Source organism: Oncorhynchus masou, unplaced genomic scaffold (assembly GCF_036934945.1).
Source record: "Oncorhynchus masou masou isolate Uvic2021 unplaced genomic scaffold, UVic_Omas_1.1 unplaced_scaffold_631, whole genome shotgun sequence".
NCBI classification, from domain to species: domain Eukaryota; kingdom Metazoa; phylum Chordata; class Actinopteri; order Salmoniformes; family Salmonidae; genus Oncorhynchus; species Oncorhynchus masou.
The window spans coordinates 405,369-428,529 of NW_027012739.1; the positions used below are offsets into that span (position 1 = coordinate 405,369).

General features: G+C 53.2%; 1 protein-coding gene across 1 annotated transcript in view; it reads right to left on the reverse strand.

Annotated features, from left to right (window-relative positions):
* LOC135536546 (ABC transporter G family member 20-like) overlaps positions 1 to 23,161 on the reverse strand; it is a 73,768-nt gene that overhangs the window by 20,597 nt on the left and 30,010 nt on the right. The window contains exons 8-10 of the mRNA XM_064962844.1: positions 3,365 to 3,545; positions 2,793 to 2,889; positions 2,337 to 2,505 (exon numbers count right to left, since the gene is read on the reverse strand). Of these exons, the coding sequence (XP_064818916.1) occupies positions 2,337 to 2,505; positions 2,793 to 2,889; positions 3,365 to 3,545 (447 nt within the window). The remainder of the gene's footprint in view (positions 1 to 2,336; positions 2,506 to 2,792; positions 2,890 to 3,364; positions 3,546 to 23,161) is intronic.

Sequence of the window (23,161 nt, forward strand, 5' to 3'; positions counted from 1 at the left end):
ATCTAGTGGACTAAGTCTGACCAGCAGGACAGTGTTACACCCTATTCCTCCATCTAGTGGACTAAGTCTGACCAGGAGGACAGTGTTACACCCTATTCCTCCATCTAGTGGACTAAGTCTGACCAGCAGGACAGTGTTACGCCCTATTCCTCCATCTAGTGGACTACGTCTGACCAGGAGGACAGTGTTACACCCTATTCCTCCATCTAGTGGACTAAGTCTGACCAGCAGGACAGTGTTACACCCTATTCCTCCATCTAGTGGACTAAGTCTGACCAGCAGGACAGTGTTACACCCTACTCCTCCATCTAGTGGACTAAGTCTGACCAGGAGGACAGTGTTACACCCTATTCCTCCATCTAGTGGACTAAGTCTGACCAGGAGGACAGTGTTACACCCTATTCCTCCATCTAGTGGACTAAGTCTGACCAGCAGGACAGTGTTACACCCTATTCCTCCATCTAGTGGACTAAGTCTGACCAGGAGGACAGTGTTACACCCTATTCCTCCATCTAGTGGACTAAGTCTGACCAGCAGGACAGTGTTACACCCTATTCCTCCATCTAGTGGACTAAGTCTGACCAGCAGGACAGTGTTACACCCTATTCCTCCATCTAGTGGACTAAGTCTGACCAGCAGGACAGTGTTACACCCTATTCCTCCATCTAGTGGACTAAGTCTGACCAGGAGGACAGTGTTACACCCTATTCCTCCATCTAGTGGACTAAGTCTGACCAGCAGGACAGTGTTACACCCTATTCCTCCATCTAGTGGACTAAGTCTGACCAGCAGGACAGTGTTACACCCTATTCCTCCATCTAGTGGACTAAGTCTGACCAGCAGGACAGTGTTACACCCTACTCCTCCATCTAGTGGACTAAGTCTGACCAGGAGGACAGTGTTACACCCTATTCCTCCATCTAGTGGACTAAGTCTGACCAGCAGGACAGTGTTACACCCTATTCCTCCATCTAGTGGACTAAGTCTGACCAGCAGGACAGTGTTACACCCTATTCCTCCATCTAGTGGACTAAGTCTGACCAGCAGGACAGTGTTACACCCTATTCCTCCATCTAGTGGACTAAGTCTGACCAGGAGGACAGTGTTACACCCTATTCCTCCATCTAGTGGACTAAGTCTGACCAGCAGGACAGTGTTACACCCTATTCCTCCATCTAGTGGACTACTTCCCAGTGAGTACGGTCCAATGCCTTTGTCCATTGATGTTGAAATGACGTTGAAATTTGGTCCGTCTGCCCTGGCTTTGATTTCAACACAGACAACGTTTTCTGGTCACCTCTGTACACGCCTTAATTTCAACGTCCAAACACATCCGGTCCAGCCTCAATTTGGTCCCAAAAAAGTGTACTGTACAGCACTGCACTGTACTCTACTGTACTGTCCACACTTGTGAAACAGACATTCTGATTGGTTAAGATTTGGTCCGGTTCAGACCAATCAAATGTGGTCTTTATTTGGGGGCGGAGCTCATTAGAATAATGTTTATTTTCAGATTTCCATTTTGGTAATTCAGCAGATGCTCTTATCCAGAGAGACTTTCAGTCAGAGCATTTGACTAAGGTAGATAAACAATCACATATCACAGTCAAAGCAAGAAAAAATGCACCTTGTTTAAATAAAGGTGACATTTATTTATTTTTTTGTCCTAAAGAGATTTACAAGGTTATCAAAACGTCACCCCAGGGTAAGAATACATGAAACACAGCCCTTATTTAAAGTGTTTCTAAAATCCACTATGGGAAAAATGAATGGTGGAAAAATGATTGGAACCATTTCCCTGTTTGACCGCTAGGTTTTATGGGTATTATGACTCATAATGTGGTACTCTATACATCTTTTAGACGTAATTTTGCTCACTGGATTTTGACCAGGAGGACAGTGTGGTAGATACTCAAACTGTTTCGCCGTTCTGTAATAACAAAACACATAATTCCTTTTAAAGGTGAATTATGGAGTTCGCTCTGAAAGTGCTTTTGCTTGGCTTGTTTCTGTACAGACACACAGCACATGAACGTGTTCTTGGAATGATAAAGAGCAGAGCAGAAGTGAAACCAGCTACCTAGAGGTAAACAAGGACTGAGAGTAGAGTGTAACTCTTCTTACTTCCTCTTTTAGGTCGTGCCCCTCCTCCACAACAAACTCTGCCTGACCCCTCAATACCGAACAAACGGACATTTAGTTTGCCTCCAGACTGAAACAGGGAGGGACTACCTGAACTTGTCCAATAAGAAACGCTTGTTTTTCCTTTTCCGTGCTTTGCTACGCTTTGCTACGGTATGCAATAATGAATGCCACCCAGTTGATTGGTCCAGTACCTGTTGCACGCTGGAGTTGTCCAGGAAGGAGAGCAGGGATTGGCTATAGGAGCTGGAGGAGGTCTCATTGTTGACCACAGCCACCTGTATTCCTTTGGGGTCTCCTCCGATACACAGACACATCAGAGAGATCTGGATGACTGGCAGAAGGAACTGGAAACACAGGGACCTGGACAGATACCAGACACTGGGTCAAATACTATTGGAAATCTTTCATTCTCATTCTACTACTACTCCTCTTCGTCATCATCCTCTGCCTCCTCCTCATCACCACCACCACCACCATCATTATAATCGTTATCATCCTCATAAACACCATCACCCTTCATCATCACCACTACCATTAGCACTACCACCATTCATCACCCCCCCCACACCACCATCACCACCCTTCATCATCCCCACCACCACCAAAATCCCTATCACCATCACTACCACCACCATCATCATCCTCACCCAGGCATTCTCTTCATCCGCACCGTGGTCTTGATAATCAGAGCTGCGATGTTCCTCCACTTTGGCATCACATGCCTGACTCGTACCTTCCAGTCCGCTACACACACACACACGCGCGCACACACACACACACACACACACACACACACACACACACACACACACACACACACACACACACACACACACACACACACACACACACACACACACACACACACACACACACACACACACACACACACACACACACACACACACACACAGTTTAAGCAGCAATGTTCGTCTACAGTGTAGTGTCCATACAACCCTACATTTACCTGAGTATATACAGTGTAGTGTCCATACAACCCTACATTTACCTGAGTATATACAGTGTAGTGTCCATACAACCCTACATTTACCTGAGTATATACAGTGTAGTGTCCATACAACCCTACATTTACCTGAGTATATACAGTATAGTGTCCATACAACCCTACATTTACCTGAGTATATACAGTGTAGTGTCCATACAACCCTACATTTACCTGAGTATATACAGTGTAGTGTCCATACAACCCTACATTTACCTGAGTATTTGGGCAGCTCTTCTACTGGTCCCGATCCGGCTCCCAGGATTGGTAGACTCTCGTCCCGGCCGCTCTCGAATGATTGGCTGCTCTCTAGGACTCCGCCCAGAGGGGAGGTGCTGTGTTTGGAGCCCACCTGGTCTGAGGTCTCACACAGCTGCAGGAAGGCTTTCTCCAGGGTCTGCAGTGGGTGGATGGGGCAGTAGAGGAGATAGACAACACAGTCAAGGGTTTATATGATCAGTGGTCAACACAGAAAGCAGTCAACACAATCAGACGTCTCACATAGCTGTAGGAAGGCTTTCTCCAGGGTCTGCAGTGGGTGGATGGGGCAGTAGAGGAGAAAGGGTTACTGTCAGCAGGACTGTTGTCTAGTGGTGATAAAGGGTTACTGTTGTCTAGTGGTGATAAAGGGTTACTGTCAGCAGGACTGTTGTCTAGTGGTGATAAAGGGTTACTGTTGTCTAGTGGTGATAAAGGGTTACTGTTAGCAGGACTGTTGTCTAGTGGTGATAAAGGGTTACTGTTGTCTAGTGGTGATAAAGGGTTACTGTCAGCAGGACTGTTGTCTAGTGGTGATAAAGGGTTACTGTTAGCAGGACTGTTGTCTAGTGGTGATAAAGGGTTACTGTTAGCAGGACTGTTGTCTAGTGGTGATAAAGGGTTACTGTTAACAGGACTGTTGTCTAGTGGTGATAAAGGGTTACTGTTGTCTAGTGGTGATAAAGGGTTACTGTCAGCAGGACTGTTGTCTAGTGGTGATAAAGGGTTACTGTTGTCTAGTGGTGATAAAGGGTTACTGTCAGCAGGACTGTTGTCTAGTGGTGATAAAGGGTTACTGTTAGCAGGACTGTTGTCTAGTGGTGATAAAGGGTTACTGTTGTCTAGTGGTGATAAAGGGTTACTGTCAGCAGGACTGTTGTCTAGTGGTGATAAAGGGTTACTGTTAGCAGGACTGTTGTCTAGTGGTGATAAAGGGTTACTGTTGTCTAGTGGTGATAAAGGGTTACTGTTGTCTAGTGGTGATAAAGGGTTACTGTCAGCAGGACTGTTGTCTAGTGGTGATAAAGGGTTACTGTTGTCTAGTGGTGATAAAGGGTTACTGTTAGCAGGACTGTTGTCTAGTGGTGATAAAGGGTTACTGTCAGCAGGACTGTTGTCTAGTGGTGATAAAGGGTTACTGTTGTCTAGTGGTGATAAAGGGTTACTGTTAGCAGGACTGTTGTCTAGTGGTGATAAAGGGTTACTGTTGTCTAGTGGTGATAAAGGGTTACTGTTGTCTAGTGGTGATAAAGGGTTACTGTTGTCTAGTGGTGATAAAGGGTTACTGTTAGCAGGACTGTTGTCTAGTGGTGATAAAGGGTTACTGTTAGCAGGACTGTTGTCTAGTGGTGATAAAGGGTTACTGTTGTCTAGTGGTGATAAAGGGTTACTGTTGTCTAGTGGTGATAAAGGGTTACTGTTAGCAGGACTGTTGTCTAGTGGTGATAAAGGGTTACTGTTGTCTAGTGGTGATAAAGGGTTACTGTTGTCTAGTGGTGATAAAGGGTTACTGTTAGCAGGACTGTTGTCTAGTGGTGATAAAGGGTTACTGTTGGCAGGACTATTGTCTAGTGGTGATAAAGGGTTACTGTTGTCTAGTGGTGATAAAGGGTTACTGTTGTCTAGTGGTGATAAAGGGTTACTGTTAGCAGGACTGTTGTCTAGTGGTGATAAAGGGTTACTGTTAGCAGGACTGTTGTCTAGTGGTGATAAAGGGTTACTGTTGTCTAGTGGTGATAAAGGGTTACTGTTGTCTAGTGGTGATAAAGGGTTACTGTTAGCAGGACTGTTGTCTAGTGGTGATAAAGGGTTACTGTTGGCAGGACTATTGTCTAGTGGTGATAAAGGGTTACTGTTGTCTAGTGGTGATAAAGGGTTACTGTTGTCTAGTGGTGATAAAGGGTTACTGTTAGCAGGACTGTTGTCTAGTGGTGATAAAGGGTTACTGTTAGCAGGACTGTTGTCTAGTGGTGATAAAGGGTTACTGTTAGCAGGACTGTTGTCTAGTGGTGATAAAGGGTTACTGTTGTCTAGTGGTGATAAAGGGTTACTGTTGTCTAGTGGTGATAAAGGATTACTGTTAGCAGGACTGTTGTCTAGTGGTGATAAAGGGTTACTGTTGTCTAGTGGTGATAAAGGATTACTGTTAGCAGGACTGTTGTCTAGTGGTGATAAAGGGTTACTGTTGTCTAGTGGTGATAAAGGGTTACTGTTGTCTAGTGGTGATAAAGGGTTACTGTTGTCTAGTGGTGATAAAGGGTTACTGTTGTCTAGTGGTGATAAAGGGTTACTGTTGTCTAGTGGTGATAAAGGGTTACTGTTGTCTAGTGGTGATAAAGGGTTACTGTTGTCTAGTGGTGATAAAGGGTTACTGTTGTCTAGTGGTGATAAAGGGTTACTGTCAGCAGGACTGTTGTCTAGTGGTGATAAAGGGTTACTGTTGTCTAGTGGTGATAAAGGGTTACTGTTGTCTAGTGGTGATAAAGGGTTACTGTCAGCAGGACTGTTGTCTAGTGGTGATAAAGGGTTACTGTTGTCTAGTGGTGATAAAGGGTTACTGTTGGCAGGACTGTTGTCTAGTGGTGATAAAGGGTTACTGTTAACAGGACTGTTGTCTAGTGGTGATAAAGGGTTACTGTTAGCAGGACTGTTGTCTAGTGGTGATAAAGGGTTACTGTTAGCAGGACTGTTGTCTAGTGGTGATAAAGGGTTACTGTTAACAGGACTGTTGTCTAGTGGTGATAAAGGGTTACTGTTGTCTAGTGGTGATAAAGGGTTACTGTCAGCAGGACTGTTGTCTAGTGGTGATAAAGGGTTACTGTTGTCTAGTGGTGATAAAGGGTTACTGTCAGCAGGACTGTTGTCTAGTGGTGATAAAGGGTTACTGTTAGCAGGACTGTTGTCTAGTGGTGATAAAGGGTTACTGTTGTCTAGTGGTGATAAAGGGTTACTGTTGTCTAGTGGTGATAAAGGGTTACTGTTAGCAGGACTGTTGTCTAGTGGTGATAAAGGGTTACTGTTAGCAGGACTGTTGTCTAGTGGTGATAAAGGGTTACTGTTGTCTAGTGGTGATAAAGGGTTACTGTTAGCAGGACTGTTGTCTAGTGGTGATAAAGGGTTACTGTTGGCAGGACTATTGTCTAGTGGTGATAAAGGGTTACTGTTGTCTAGTGGTGATAAAGGGTTACTGTTGTCTAGTGGTGATAAAGGGTTACTGTTAGCAGGACTGTTGTCTAGTGGTGATAAAGGGTTACTGTTAGCAGGACTGTTGTCTAGTGGTGATAAAGGGTTACTGTTGTCTAGTGGTGATAAAGGGTTACTGTCAGCCGGACTGTTGTCTAGTGGTGATAAAGGGTTACTGTTGTCTAGTGGTGATAAAGGGTTACTGTTAGCAGGACTGTTGTCTAGTGGTGATAAAGGGTTACTGTTAGCAGGACTGTTGTCTAGTGGTGATAAAGGGTTACTGTTAGCAGGACTGTTGTCTAGTGGTGATAAAGGGTTACTGTTGTCTAGTGGTGATAAAGGGTTACTGTTAGCAGGACTGTTGTCTAGTGGTGATAAAGGGTTACTGTTGTCTAGTGGTGATAAAGGGTTACTGTTGTCTAGTGGTGATAAAGGATTACTGTTAGCAGGACTGTTGTCTAGTGGTGATAAAGGGTTACTGTTGTCTAGTGGTGATAAAGGATTACTGTTAGCAGGACTGTTGTCTAGTGGTGATAAAGGGTTACTGTTGTCTAGTGGTGATAAAGGGTTACTGTTGTCTAGTGGTGATAAAGGGTTACTGTTGTCTAGTGGTGATAAAGGGTTACTGTCAGCAGGACTGTTGTCTAGTGGTGATAAAGGGTTACTGTTGTCTAGTGGTGATAAAGGGTTACTGTTAGCAGGACTGTTGTCTAGTGGTGATAAAGGGTTACTGTTAGCAGGACTGTTGTCTAGTGGTGATAAAGGGTTACTGTTAACAGGACTGTTGTCTAGTGGTGATAAAGGGTTACTGTTAGCAGGACTGTTGTCTAGTGGTGATAAAGGGTTACTGTTGTCTAGTGGTGATAAAGGGTTACTGTTAGCAGGACTGTTGTCTAGTGGTGATAAAGGGTTACTGTTGTCTAGTGGTGATAAAGGGTTACTGTTGTCTAGTGGTGATAAAGGATTACTGTTAGCAGGACTGTTGTCTAGTGGTGATAAAGGGTTACTGTTGTCTAGTGGTGATAAAGGATTACTGTTAGCAGGACTGTTGTCTAGTGGTGATAAAGGGTTACTGTTGTCTAGTGGTGATAAAGGGTTACTGTTGTCTAGTGGTGATAAAGGGTTACTGTTGTCTAGTGGTGATAAAGGGTTACTGTTGTCTAGTGGTGATAAAGGGTTACTGTTGTCTAGTGGTGATAAAGGGTTACTGTTGTCTAGTGGTGATAAAGGGTTACTGTTGTCTAGTGGTGATAAAGGGTTACTGTTGTCTAGTGGTGATAAAGGATTACTGTTAGCAGGACTGTTGTCTAGTGGTGATAAAGGGTTACTGTTAGCAGGACTGTTGTCTAGTGGTGATAAAGGGTTACTGTTAGCAGGACTGTTGTCTAGTGGTGATAAAGGGTTACTGTTAACAGGACTGTTGTCTAGTGGTGATAAAGGGTTACTGTTGTCTAGTGGTGATAAAGGGTTACTGTCAGCAGGACTGTTGTCTAGTGGTGATAAAGGGTTACTGTTAGCAGGACTGTTGTCTAGTGGTGATAAAGGGTTACTGTTGTCTAGTGGTGATAAAGGGTTACTGTCAGCAGGACTGTTGTCTAGTGGTGATAAAGGGTTACTGTTAGCAGGACTGTTGTCTAGTGGTGATAAAGGGTTACTGTTGTCTAGTGGTGATAAAGGGTTACTGTCAGCAGGACTGTTGTCTAGTGGTGATAAAGGGTTACTGTTAGCAGGACTGTTGTCTAGTGGTGATAAAGGGTTACTGTTGTCTAGTGGTGATAAAGGGTTACTGTTGTCTAGTGGTGATAAAGGGTTACTGTCAGCAGGACTGTTGTCTAGTGGTGATAAAGGGTTACTGTTGTCTAGTGGTGATAAAGGGTTACTGTTAGCAGGACTGTTGTCTAGTGGTGATAAAGGGTTACTGTCAGCAGGACTGTTGTCTAGTGGTGATAAAGGGTTACTGTTGTCTAGTGGTGATAAAGGGTTACTGTTGGCAGGACTGTTGTCTAGTGGTGATAAAGGGTTACTGTTAACAGGACTGTTGTCTAGTGGTGATAAAGGGTTACTGTTAGCAGGACTGTTGTCTAGTGGTGATAAAGGGTTACTGTTAGCAGGACTGTTGTCTAGTGGTGATAAAGGGTTACTGTTAACAGGACTGTTGTCTAGTGGTGATAAAGGGTTACTGTTGTCTAGTGGTGATAAAGGGTTACTGTCAGCAGGACTGTTGTCTAGTGGTGATAAAGGGTTACTGTTGTCTAGTGGTGATAAAGGGTTACTGTTGTCTAGTGGTGATAAAGGGTTACTGTTAGCAGGACTGTTGTCTAGTGGTGATAAAGGGTTACTGTTAGCAGGACTGTTGTCTAGTGGTGATAAAGGGTTACTGTTGTCTAGTGGTGATAAAGGATTACTGTTAGCAGGACTGTTGTCTAGTGGTGATAAAGGGTTACTGTTGTCTAGTGGTGATAAAGGATTACTGTTAGCAGGACTGTTGTCTAGTGGTGATAAAGGGTTACTGTTGTCTAGTGGTGATAAAGGGTTACTGTTGTCTAGTGGTGATAAAGGGTTACTGTTGTCTAGTGGTGATAAAGGGTTACTGTTGTCTAGTGGTGATAAAGGGTTACTGTTGTCTAGTGGTGATAAAGGGTTACTGTTGTCTAGTGGTGATAAAGGGTTACTGTTGTCTAGTGGTGATAAAGGATTACTGTTAGCAGGACTGTTGTCTAGTGGTGATAAAGGGTTACTGTTAGCAGGACTGTTGTCTAGTGGTGATAAAGGGTTACTGTTAGCAGGACTGTTGTCTAGTGGTGATAAAGGGTTACTGTTAGCAGACAGAAAAAAATAACTGGACACAAAGACAAAAGTCAAGGGTTAAAATGGTAAGTCGACAACACTGTTTGGGGTCAACACTGTTAGTCGTTAACATTTCACAAAGCTAACAACACTATTAGCCAACAAAAATGCTAGACCTCAACACTGATAGATGTAAATTCTATTAGCAGTCCACTCCGTCTGCAGTCCACTCCGTCTGCAGTCTATTCTGTCAGCAGTCTACTTTGTCAGCAGTCCAGTCTGTCAGCAGTCTACTCCGTCAGCAGTCCACTCCGCCAGCAGTCCACTCTGTCAGCAGTCCACTCTGTCAGCAGTCCACTCCGTCAGCAGTACACTCCGTCAGCAGTCTACTCCGTCAGCAGTCTACTCCGTCAGCAGTCCACTCCGTCAGCAGTCTCCTCCGTCAACAGTCTACTCCGTCAACAGTCGACTCCGTCAACAGTCCACTCCGTCAACAGTCCACTCCGTCAGCAGTCTACTCCGTCAGCAGTCTACTCGGTCAGCAGTCCACTCCGTCAGCAGTCCACCCCGTCAGCAGTCTACTCCGTCAGCAGTCCACTCCGTCAGCAGTCCACTCCGTCAACAGTCTACTCCGTCAGCAGTCCACTCCGTCAGCAGTCCACTCCGTCAACAGTCCACTCCGTCAACAGTCCACTCCGTCAGCAGTCCACTCCGTCAGCAGTCCACTCCGTCAGCAGTCTACTCCGTCAGCAGTCCACTCCGTCAGCAGTCCACTCCGTCAGCAGTCCACTCCGTCAGCAGTCTACTCCGTCAGCAGTCCACTCCGTCAGCAGTCCACCCCGTCAGCAGTCCACCCCGTCAGCAGTCCACTCCGTCAGCAGTCCACTCCGTCAGCAGTCTACTCCGTCAGCAGTCCACTCCGTCAGCAGTCTACTCCGTCAGCAGTCTACTCCGTCAGCAGTCTACTCCGTCAGCAGTCCACCCCGTCAGCAGTCTACCCCGTCAGCAGTCCACTCCGTCAGCAGTCCACTCCGTCAGCAGTCCACTCCGTCAGCAGTCCACTCCGTCAGCAGTCTACCCCGTCAGCAGTCCACTCCGTCAGCAGTCCACTCCGTCAGCAGTCCACTCCGTCAGCAGTCTACTCCGTCAACAGTCTACTCCGTCAACAGTCCACTCCGTCAGCAGTATACTCCGTCAGCAGTCCACTCCGTCAGCAGTCTACTCCGTCAGCAGTCTACCCCGTCAGCAGTCCACTCCGTCAGCAGTCCACTCCGTCAACAGTCCACTCCGTCAGCAGTCTACTCCGTCAGCAGTCCACTCCGTCAGCAGTCCACTCCGTCAGCAGTCTACTCCGTCAGCAGTCTACTCCGTCAGCAGTCCACCCCGTCAGCAGTCTACCTCGTCAGCAGTCCACTCCGTCAGCAGTCCACTCCGTCAGCAGTCCACTCCGTCAACAGTCTACTACGTCAACAGTCTACTCCGTCAGCAGTCCACTCCGTCAGCAGTCCACTCCGTCAGCAGTCCACTCCGTCAGCAGTCCACTCCGTAAGCAGTCCACTCCGTCAGCAGTCCACTCCGTCAGCAGTCCACTCCGTCAGCAGTCTACTCCGTCAGCAGTCCACTCCGTCAGCAGTCTACCCCGTCAGCAGTCCACTCCGTCAGCAGTCCACTCCGTCAACAGTCCACTCCGTCAGCAGTCCACTCCGTCAGCAGTCTACTCCGTCAGCAGTCCACTCCGTCAGCAGTCTACTCCGTCAGCAGTCTACTCCGTCAGCAGTCCACTCCGTCAGCAGTCCACTCCGTCAACAGTCCACTCCGTCAACAGTCCACTCCGTCAGCAGTCCACTCCGTCAGCAGTCCACTCCGTCAGCAGTCCACTCCGTCAGCAGTCTACCCCGTCAGCAGTCCACTCCGTCAGCAGTCTACTCCGTCAGCAGTCTACTCCGTCAGCAGTCCACTCCGTCAGCAGTCCACTCCGTCAACAGTCTACTCCGTCAACAGTCCACTCCGTCAGCAGTCCACTCCGTCAGCAGTCCACTCCGTCAGCAGTCCACTCCGTCAGCAGTCTACCCCGTCAGCAGTCCACTCCGTCAGCAGTCCACTCCGGCCAACAGTCCACTCCGTCAGCAGTCTACTCCGTCAGCAGTCTACTCCGTCAGCAGTCCACTCCGTCAGCAGTCTACCCCGTCAGCAGTCCACTCCGTCAGCAGTCCACTCCGTCAGCAGTCTACTCCGTCAGCAGTCCACTCCTTCAGCAGTCCACTCCGTCAGCAGTCCACTCCGTCAGCAGTCCACTCCGTCAGCAGTCCACTCCGTCAGCAGTCTACCCCGTCAGCAGTCCACCCGTCAGCAGTCCACTCCGTCAACAGTCCACTCCGTCAGCAGTCCACTCCGTCAGCAGTCCACTCCGTCAGCAGTCCACTCCGTCAGCAGTCCACTCCGTCAGCAGTCTACTCCGTCAGCAGTCCACTCCGTCAGCAGTCCACTCCGTCAGCAGTCCACCCCGTCAGCAGTCCACCCCGTCAACAGTCCACTCCGTCAACAGTCGACTCCGTCAGCAGTCCACTCCGTCAGCAGTCCACTCCGTCAGCAGTCTACTCCGTCAACAGTCGACTCCGTCAACAGTCCACTCCGGCCAGCAGTCCACTCCGTCAACAGTCCACTCCGTCAACAGTCTACTCCGTCAGCAGTCCCTCCGTCAGCAGTCCACTCCGTCAGCAGTCCACTCCGTCAGCAGTCCACCCCGTCAGCAGTCCACCCCGTCAGCAGTCTACCCCGTCAGCAGTCCACTCCGTCAGCAGTCCACTCCGTCAACAGTCTACTCCGTCAACAGTCTACTCCGTCAGCAGTCCACTCCGTCAGCAGTCCACTCCGTCATCAGTCCACTCCCAGCAGTCCACTCCGTCAACAGTCCACTCCGTCATCAGTCTACTCCGTAAGCAGTCTACTCCGTCAGCAGTCCACTCCGTCAGCAGTCCACTCCGTCAGCAGTCTACTCCGTCAGCAGTCCACTCCGTCAGCAGTCCACTCCGTCAGCAGTCTACTCCGTCAGCAGTCCACTCCGTCAGCAGTCCACCCCGTCAGCAGTCTACTCCGTCAGCAGTCCACTCCGTCAGCAGTCCACTCCGTCAGAAGTCTACTCCGTCAGCAGTCCACTCCGTAAGCAGTCTACTCCGTCCAGCAGTCCACTCCGTCAATAGTCCACTCCGTCAGCAGTCCACTCCGTCAGCAGTCTACTCCGTCAGCAGTCTACCCCGTCAGCAGTCCACTCCGTCAGCAGTCCACTCCGTCAGCAGTCTACTCCGTCAGCAGTCTACTCCGTCAGCAGTCTACTCCGTCAGCAGTCCACCCCGTCAGCAGTCTACCTCGTCAGCAGTCCACTCCGTCAGCAGTCCACTCCGTCAGCAGTCCACTCCGTCAACAGTCTACTACGTCAACAGTCTACTCCGTCAGCAGTCCACTCCGTCAGCAGTCCACTCCGTCAGCAGTCCACTCCGTCAGCAGTCCACTCCGTAAGCAGTCCACTCCGTCAGCAGTCCACTCCGTCAGCAGTCCACTCCGTCAGCAGTCTACTCCGTCAGCAGTCCACTCCGTCAGCAGTCTACCCCGTCAGCAGTCCACTCCGTCAGCAGTCCACTCCGTCAACAGTCCACTCCGTCAGCAGTCCACTCCGTCAGCAGTCCACTCCGTCAGCAGTCCACTCCGTCAGCAGTCTACTCCGTCAGCAGTCTACTCCGTCAGCAGTCCACTCCGTCAGCAGTCCACTCCGTCAACAGTCCACTCCGTCAACAGTCCACTCCGTCAGCAGTCCACTCCGTCAGCAGTCCACTCCGTCAGCAGTCCACTCCGTCAGCAGTCTACCCCGTCAGCAGTCCACTCCGTCAGCAGTCTACTCCGTCAGCAGTCTACTCCGTCAGCAGTCCACTCCGCCAGCAGTCCACTCCGTCAACAGTCTACTCCGTCAACAGTCCACTCCGTCAGCAGTCCACTCCGTCAGCAGTCCACTCCGTCAGCAGTCCACTCCGTCAGCAGTCTACCCCGTCAGCAGTCCACTCCGTCAGCAGTCCACTCCGTCAACAGTCCACTCCGTCAGCAGTCTACTCCGTCAGCAGTCTACTCCGTCAGCAGTCCACTCCGTCAGCAGTCCACTCCGTCAGCAGTCCACTCCGTCAGCAGTCCACCCCGTCAGCAGTCCACCCCGTCAGCAGTCCACCCGTCAGCAGTCCACTCCGTCAGCAGTCCACTCCGTCCAACAGTCTACTCCGTCAACAGTCTACTCCGTCAGCAGTCCACTCCGTCAGCAGTCCACTCCGTCATCAGTCCACTCCGTCAGCAGTCCACTCCGTCAACAGTCCACTCCGTCATCAGTCTACTCCGTAAGCAGTCTACTCCGTCAGCAGTCCACTCCGTCAGCAGTCCACTCCGTCAGCAGTCTACTCCGTCAGCAGTCCACTCCGTCAGCAGTCCACTCCGTCAGCAGTCTACTCCGTCAGCAGTCCACTCCGCCAGCAGTCCACCCCGTCAGCAGTCTACTCCGTCAGCAGTCCACTCCGTCAGCAGTCCACTCCGTCAGAAGTCTACTCCGTCAGCAGTCCACTCCGTAAGCAGTCTACTCCGTCAGCAGTCCACTCCGTCAATAGTCCACTCCGTCAGCAGTCCACTCCGTCAGCAGTCTACTCCGTCAGCAGTCTACCCCGTCAGCAGTCCACTCCGTCAGCAGTCCACTCCGTCAGCAGTCTACTCCGTCAGCAGTCTACTCCGTCAGCAGTCTACTCCGTCAGCAGTCCACCCCGTCAGCAGTCTACTCCGTCAGCAGTCCACTCCGTCAGCAGTCTACTCCGTCAACAGTCTACTCCGTCAGCAGTCTACTCCGTCAACAGTCCACTCCGTCAGCAGTCCACTCCGTAAGCAGTCCACCCCGTCAGCAGTCCACTCCGTCAATAGTCTACTCCGTCAGCAGTCCACTCCGTCAGCAGTCCACTCCGTCAGCAGTCCACTCCGTCAACAGTCTACTCCGTCAACAGTCTACTCCGTCAGCAGTCCACTCCGTCAGCAGTCCACTCCGTCATCAGTCCACTCCGTCAGCAGTCCACTCCGTCAACAGTCCACTCCGTCATCAGTCTACTCCGTCAGCAGTCTACTCCGTCAGCAGTCCACCCCGTCAGCAGTCTACCTCGTCAGCAGTCCACTCCGTCAGCAGTCCACTCCGTCAGCAGTCCACTCCGTCAACAGTCTACTACGTCAACAGTCTACTCCGTCAGCAGTCCACTCCGTCAGCAGTCCACTCCGTCAGCAGTCCACTCCGTCAGCAGTCCACTCCGTAAGCAGTCCACTCCGTCAGCAGTCCACTCCGTCAGCAGTCCACTCCGTCAGCAGTCTACTCCGTCAGCAGTCCACTCCGTCAGCAGTCCACTCCGTCAGCAGTCCACTCCGTCAACAGTCCACTCCGTCAGCAGTCCACTCCGTCAGCAGTCCACTCCGTCAGCAGTCCACTCCGTCAGCAGTCTACTCCGTCAGCAGTCTACTCCGTCAGCAGTCCACTCCGTCAGCAGTCCACTCCGTCAACAGTCCACTCCGTCAACAGTCCACTCCGTCAGCAGTCCACTCCGTCAGCAGTCCACTCCGTCAGCAGTCCACTCCGTCAGCAGTCTACCCCGTCAGCAGTCCACTCCGTCAGCAGTCTACTCCGTCAGCAGTCTACTCCGTCAGCAGTCCACTCCGTCAGCAGTCCACTCCGTCAACAGTCTACTCCGTCAACAGTCCACTCCGTCAGCAGTCCACTCCGTCAGCAGTCCACTCCGTCAGCAGTCCACTCCGTCAGCAGTCTACCCCGTCAGCAGTCCACTCCGTCAGCAGTCCACTCCGTCAACAGTCCACTCCGTCAGCAGTCTACTCCGTCAGCAGTCTACTCCGTCAGCAGTCCACTCCGTCAGCAGTCTACCCCGTCAGCAGTCCACTCCGTCAGCAGTCCACTCCGTCAGCAGTCTACTCCGTCAGCAGTCCACTCCTTCAGCAGTCCACTCCGTCAGCAGTCCACTCCGTCAGCAGTCCACTCCGTCAGCAGTCCACTCCGTCAGCAGTCTACCCCGTCAGCAGTCCACTCCGTCAGCAGTCCACTCCGTCAACAGTCCACTCCGTCAGCAGTCCACTCCGTCAGCAGTCCACTCCGTCAGCAGTCCACTCCGTCAGCAGTCCACTCCGTCAGCAGTTTACTCCGTCAGCAGTCCACTCCGTCAGCAGTCCACTCCGTCAGCAGTCCACCCCGTCAGCAGTCCACCCCGTCAACAGTCCACTCCGTCAACAGTCGACTCCGTCAGCAGTCCACTCCGTCAGCAGTCCACTCCGTCAGCAGTCCACTCCGTCAGCAGTCCACTCCGTCAGCAGTCCACCCCGTCAGCAGTCCACCCCGTCAGCAGTCTACCCCGTCAGCAGTCCACTCCGTCAGCAGTCCACTCCGTCAACAGTCTACTCCGTCAACAGTCTACTCCGTCAGCAGTCCACTCCGTCAGCAGTCCACTCCGTCATCAGTCCACTCCGTCAGCAGTCCACTCCGTCAACAGTCCACTCCGTCATCAGTCTACTCCGTAAGCAGTCTACTCCGTCAGCAGTCCACTCCGTCAGCAGTCCACTCCGTCAGCAGTCTACTCCGTCAGCAGTCCACTCCGTCAGCAGTCCACTCCGTCAGCAGTCTACTCCGTCAGCAGTCCACTCCGTCAGCAGTCCACCCCGTCAGCAGTCTACTCCGTCAGCAGTCCACTCCGTCAGCAGTCCACTCCGTCAGAAGTCTACTCCGTCAGCAGTCCACTCCGTAAGCAGTCTACTCCGTCAGCAGTCCACTCCGTCAATAGTCCACTCCGTCAGCAGTCCACTCCGTCAGCAGTCTACTCCGTCAGCAGTCTACCCGTCAGCAGTCCACTCCGTCAGCAGTCCACTCCGTCAGCAGTCTACTCCGTCAGCAGTCTACTCCGTCAGCAGTCTACTCCGTCAGCAGTCCACCCCGTCAGCAGTCTACTCCGTCAGCAGTCCACTCCGTCAGCAGTCTACTCCGTCAACAGTCTACTCCGTCAGCAGTCTACTCCGTCAACAGTCCACTCCGTCAGCAGTCCACTCCGTAAGCAGTCCACCCCGTCAGCAGTCCACTCCGTCAATAGTCCACTCCGTCAGCAGTCCACTCCGTCAGCAGTCCACTCCGTCAACAGTCCACTCCGTCAACAGTCCACTCCGTCAACAGTCTACTCCGTCAGCAGTCCACTCCGTCAGCAGTCTACTCCGTCAGCAGTCTACTCCGTAAGCAGTCTACTCCGTCAGCAGTCTACTCCGTCAGCAGTCCACTCCGTCAGCAGTCCACTCCGTCAGCAGTCCACTCCGTCAACAGTCTACTCCGTCAGCAGTCCACTCCGTCAGCAGTCCACTCCGTCAGCAGTCCACTCCGTCATCAGTCCACTCCGTCAGCAGTCCACTCCGTCAACAGTCCACTCCGTCATCAGTCTACTCCGTAAGCAGTCTACTCCGTCAGCAGTCCACTCCGTCAGCAGTCCACTCCGTCAGCAGTCTACTCCGTCAGCAGTCCACTCCGTCAGCAGTCCACTCCGTCAGCAGTCTACTCCGTCAGCAGTCTACTCCGTCAGCAGTCTACCCCGTCAGCAGTCCACTCCGTCAGCAGTCCACTCCGTCAGCAGTCTACTCCGTCAGCAGTCTACTCCGTCAGCAGTCTACTCCGTCAGCAGTCCACCCCGTCAGCAGTCTACCCTCGTCAGCAGTCCACTCCGTCAGCAGTCCACTCCGTCAGCAGTCCACTCCGTCAACAGTCTACTACGTCAACAGTCTACTCCGTCAGCAGTCCACTCCGTCAGCAGTCCACTCCGTCAGCAGTCCACTCCGTCAGCAGTCCACTCCGTAAGCAGTCCACTCCGTCAGCAGTCCACTCCGTCAGCAGTCCACTCCGTCAGCAGTCTACTCCGTCAGCAGTCCACTCCGTCAGCAGTCTACCCCGTCAGCAGTCCACTCCGTCAGCAGTCCACTCCGTCAACAGTCCACTCCGTCAGCAGTCCACTCCGTCAGCAGTCCACTCCGTCAGCAGTCCACTCCGTCAACAGTCTACTACGTCAACAGTCTACTCCGTCAGCAGTCCACTCCGTCAGCAGTCCACTCCGTCAGCAGTCCACTCCGTCAGCAGTCCACTCCGTAAGCAGTCCACTCCGTCAGCAGTCCACTCCGTCAGCAGTCCACTCCGTCAGCAGTCTACTCCGTCAGCAGTCCACTCCGTCAGCAGTCTACCCCGTCAGCAGTCCACTCCGTCAGCAGTCCACTCCGTCAACAGTCCACTCCGTCAGCAGTCCACTCCGTCAGCAGTCCACTCCGTCAGCAGTCTACTCCGTCAGCAGTCTACTCCGTCAGCAGTCCACTCCGTCAGCAGTCCACTCCGTCAACAGTCCACTCCGTCAGCAGTCCACTCCGTCAGCAGTCCACTCCGTCAGCAGTCCACTCCGTCAGCAGTCCACTCCGTCAGCAGTCTACCCCGTCAGCAGTCCACTCCGTCAGCAGTCTACTCCGTCAGCAGTCTACTCCGTCAGCAGTCCACTCCGTCAGCAGTCCACTCCGTCAACAGTCTACTCCGTCAACAGTCCACTCCGTCAGCAGTCCACTCCGTCAGCAGTCCACTCCGTCAGCAGTCCACTCCGTCAGCAGTCTACCCCGTCAGCAGTCCACTCCGTCCAGCAGTCCACTCCGTCAACAGTCCACTCCGTCAGCAGTCTACTCCGTCAGCAGTCTACTCCGTCAGCAGTCCACTCCGTCAGCAGTCTACCCCGTCAGCAGTCCACTCCGTCAGCAGTCCACTCCGTCAGCAGTCCACTCCGTCAGCAGTCCACTCCTTCAGCAGTCCACTCCGTCAGCAGTCCACTCCGTCAGCAGTCCACTCCGTCAGCAGTCCACTCCGTCAGCAGTCTACCCCGTCAGCAGTCCACTCCGTCAGCAGTCCACTCCGTCAACAGTCCACTCCGTCAGCAGTCCACTCCGTCAGCAGTCCACTCCGTCAGCAGTCCACTCCGTCAGCAGTCCACTCCGTCAGCAGTTTACTCCGTCAGCAGTCCACTCCGTCAGCAGTCCACTCCGTCAGCAGTCCACCCGTCAGCAGTCCACCCCGTCAACAGTCCACTCCGTCAACAGTCGACTCCCAGCAGTCCACTCCGTCAGCAGTCCACTCCGTCAGCAGTCTACTCCGTCAACAGTCGACTCCGTCAACAGTCCACTCCGTCAGCAGTCCACTCCGTCAACAGTCCACTCCGTCAACAGTCTACTCCGTCAGCAGTCCACTCCGTCCAGCAGTCCACTCCGTCAGCAGTCCACTCCGTCAGCAGTCCACCCCGTCAGCAGTCCACCCCGTCAGCAGTCTACCCCGTCCAGCAGTCCACTCCGTCAGCAGTCCACTCCGTCAACAGTCTACTCCGTCAACAGTCTACTCCGTCAGCAGTCCACTCCGTCAGCAGTCCACTCCGTCATCAGTCCACTCCGTCAGCAGTCCACTCCGTCAACAGTCCACTCCGTCATCAGTCTACTCCGTAAGCAGTCCACTCCGTCAGCAGTCCACTCCGTCAGCAGTCCACTCCGTCAGCAGTCTACTCCGTCAGCAGTCCACTCCGTCAGCAGTCCACTCCGTCAGCAGTCTACTCCGTCAGCAGTCCACTCCGTCAGCAGTCCACCCCGTCAGCAGTCTACTCCGTCAGCAGTCCACTCCGTCAGCAGTCCACTCCGTCAGAAGTCTACTCCGTCAGCAGTCCACTCCGTAAGCAGTCTACTCCGTCAGCAGTCCACTCCGTCAATAGTCCACTCCGTCAGCAGTCCACTCCGTCAGCAGTCTACTCCGTCAGCAGTCTACCCCGTCAGCAGTCCACTCCGTCAGCAGTCCACTCCGTCAGCAGTCTACTCCGTCAGCAGTCTACTCCGTCAGCAGTCTACTCCGTCAGCAGTCCACCCGTCAGCAGTCTACTCCGTCAGCAGTCCACTCCGTCAGCAGTCTACTCCGTCAACAGTCTACTCCGTCAGCAGTCTACTCCGTCAACAGTCCACTCCGTCAGCAGTCCACTCCGTAAGCAGTCCACCCCGTCAGCAGTCCACTCCGTCAATAGTCCACTCCGTCAGCAGTCCACTCCGTCAGCAGTCCACTCCGTCAACAGTCCACTCCGTCAACAGTCCACTCCGTCAACAGTCTACTCCGTCAGCAGTCCACTCCGTCAGCAGTCTACTCCGTCAGCAGTCTACTCCGTAAGCAGTCTACTCCGTCAGCAGTCTACTCCGTCAGCAGTCTACTCCGTAAGCAGTCCACTCCGTCAGCAGTCCACTCCGTCAGCAGTCCACTCCGTCAGCAGTCCACTCCGTCAACAGTCTACTACGTCAACAGTCTACTCCGTCAGCAGTCCACTCCGTCAGCAGTCCACTCCGTCAGCAGTCCACTCCGTCAGCAGTCCACTCCGTAAGCAGTCCACTCCGTCAGCAGTCCACTCCGTCAGCAGTCCACTCCGTCAGCAGTCTACTCCGTCAGCAGTCCACTCCGTCAGCAGTCTACTCCGTCAGCAGTCCACTCCGTCAGCAGTCCACTCCGTCAACAGTCCACTCCGTCAGCAGTCCACTCCGTCAGCAGTCCACTCCGTCAGCAGTCTACTCCGTCAGCAGTCTACTCCGTCAGCAGTCCACTCCGTCAGCAGTCCACTCCGTCAACAGTCCACTCCGTCAGCAGTCCACTCCGTCAGCAGTCCACTCCGTCAGCAGTCCACTCCGTCAGCAGTCCACTCCGTCAGCAGTCTACCCGTCAGCAGTCCACTCCGTCAGCAGTCTACTCCGTCAGCAGTCTACTCCGTCAGCAGTCCACTCCGTCAGCAGTCCACTCCGTCAACAGTCTACTCCGTCAACAGTCCACTCCGTCAGCAGTCCACTCCGTCAGCAGTCCACTCCGTCAGCAGTCCACTCCGTCAGCAGTCTACCCCGTCAGCAGTCCACTCCGTCAGCAGTCCACTCCGTCAACAGTCCACTCCGTCAGCAGTCTACTCCGTCAGCAGTCTACTCCGTCAGCAGTCCACTCCGTCAGCAGTCTACCCGTCCAGCAGTCCACTCCGTCAGCAGTCCACTCCGTCAGCAGTCTACTCCGTCAGCAGTCCACTCCTTCAGCAGTCCACTCCGTCAGCAGTCCACTCCGTCAGCAGTCCACTCCGTCAGCAGTCTACCCCGTCAGCAGTCCACTCCGTCAGCAGTCCACTCCGTCAACAGTCCACTCCGTCAGCAGTCCACTCCGTCAGCAGTCCACTCCGTCAGCAGTCCACTCCGTCAGCAGTCCACTCCGTCAGCAGTTTACTCCGTCAGCAGTCCACTCCGTCAGCAGTCCACTCCGTCAGCAGTCCACCCCGTCAGCAGTCCACCCCGTCAACAGTCCACTCCGTCAACAGTCGACTCCGTCAGCAGTCCACTCCGTCAGCAGTCCACTCCGTCAGCAGTCTACTCCGTCAACAGTCGACTCCGTCAACAGTCCACTCCGTCAGCAGTCCACTCCGTCAACAGTCCACTCCGTCAACAGTCTACTCCGTCAGCAGTCCACTCCGTCAGCAGTCCACTCCGTCAGCAGTCCACTCCGTCAGCAGTCCACCCCGTCAGCAGTCCACCCCGTCAGCAGTCTACCCCGTCAGCAGTCCACTCCGTCAGCAGTCCACTCCGTCAACAGTCTACTCCGTCAACAGTCTACTCCGTCAGCAGTCCACTCCGTCAGCAGTCCACTCCGTCATCAGTCCACTCCGTCAGCAGTCCACTCCGTCAACAGTCCACTCCGTCATCAGTCTACTCCGTAAGCAGTCCACTCCGTCAGCAGTCCACTCCGTCAGCAGTCCACTCCGTCAGCAGTCTACTCCGTCAGCAGTCCCTCCGTCAGCAGTCCACTCCGTCAGCAGTCTACTCCGTCAGCAGTCCACTCCGTCAGCAGTCCACCCGTCAGCAGTCTACTCCGTCAGCAGTCCACTCCGTCAGCAGTCCACTCCGTCAGAAGTCTACTCCGTCAGCAGTCCACTCCGTAAGCAGTCTACTCCGTCAGCAGTCCACTCCGTCAATAGTCCACTCCGTCAGCAGTCCACTCCGTCAGCAGTCTACTCCGTCAGCAGTCTACCCCGTCAGCAGTCCACTCCGTCAGCAGTCCACTCCGTCAGCAGTCTACTCCGTCAGCAGTCTACTCCGTCAGCAGTCTACTCCGTCAGCAGTCCACCCCGTCCAGCAGTCTACTCCGTCAGCAGTCCACTCCGTCAGCAGTCTACTCCGTCAACAGTCTACTCCGTCAGCAGTCTACTCCGTCAACAGTCCACTCCGTCAGCAGTCCACTCCGTAAGCAGTCCACCCCGTCAGCAGTCCACTCCGTCAATAGTCCACTCCGTCAGCAGTCCACTCCGTCAGCAGTCCACTCCGTCAACAGTCCACTCCGTCAACAGTCCACTCCGTCAACAGTCTACTCCGTCAGCAGTCCACTCCGTCAGCAGTCTACTCCGTCAGCAGTCTACTCCGTAAGCAGTCTACTCCGTCAGCAGTCTACTCCGTCAGCAGTCCACTCCGTCAGCAGTCCACTCCGTCAGCAGTCCACTCCGTCAGCAGTCCACCCCGTCAGCAGTCTACCCCGTCAGCAGTCCACTCCGTCAGCAGTCCACTCCGTCAACAGTCTACTCCGTCAACAGTCTACTCCGTCAGCAGTCCACTCCGTCAGCAGTCCACTCCGTCATCAGTCCACTCCGTCAGCAGTCCACTCCGTCAGCAGTCCACTCCGTCAGCAGTCCACTCCGTCAGCAGTCTACTCCGTCAACAGTCCACTCCGTCAGCAGTCCACTCCGTCAGCAGTCCACCCCGTCAGCAGTCTACCCCGTAAGCAGTCCACTCCGTCAGCAGTCCACTCCGTCAGCAGTCCACTCCGTCATCAGTCCACTCCGTCAGCAGTCCACTCCGTCAGCAGTCCACTCCGTCAGCAGTCTACTCCGTCAGCAGTCTACTCCGTCAGCAGTCTACTCCGTCAGCAGTCCACTCCGTCAACAGTCCACTCCGTCAACAGTCCACTCCGTCAGCAGTCTACTCCGTCAGCAGTCCACTCCGTCAGCAGTCCACTCCGTCAGCAGGCCACCCCGTCAGCAGTCCACTCCGTCAGCAGGCCACCCCGTCAGCAGTCCACTCCGTCAGCAGTCCACCCCGTCAGCAGTCCACTCCTTCAGCAGTCCACCCCGTCAGCAGTCTACTCCGTCAGCAGTCCACTCCGTAAGCAGTCCACCCCGTCAGCAGTCCACTCCGTCAATAGTCCACTCCGTCAGCAGTCCACTCCGTCAGCAGTCCACTCCGTCAACAGTCCACTCCGTCAACAGTCCACTCCGTCAGCAGTCTACTCCGTCAGCAGTCCACTCCGTCAGCAGTCCACTCCGTCAGCAGTCCACTCCGTCAGCAGTCTACTCCGTCAGCAGTCTACTCCGTCAGCAGTCCACTCCGTCAACAGTCCACTCCGTCAACAGTCCACTCCGTCAGCAGTCTACTCCGTCAGCAGTCCACTCCGTCAGCAGTCCACTCCGTCAGCAGGCCACCCCGTCAGCAGTCCACTCCGTCAGCAGGCCACCCCGTCAGCAGTCCACTCCGTCAGCAGTCCACCCCGTCAGCAGTCCACTCCTTCAGCAGTCCACCCCGTCAGCAGTCTACTCCGTCAGCAGTCCACTCCGTAAGCAGTCCACCCCGTCAGCAGTCCACTCCGTCAATAGTCCACTCCGTCAGCAGTCCACTCCGTCA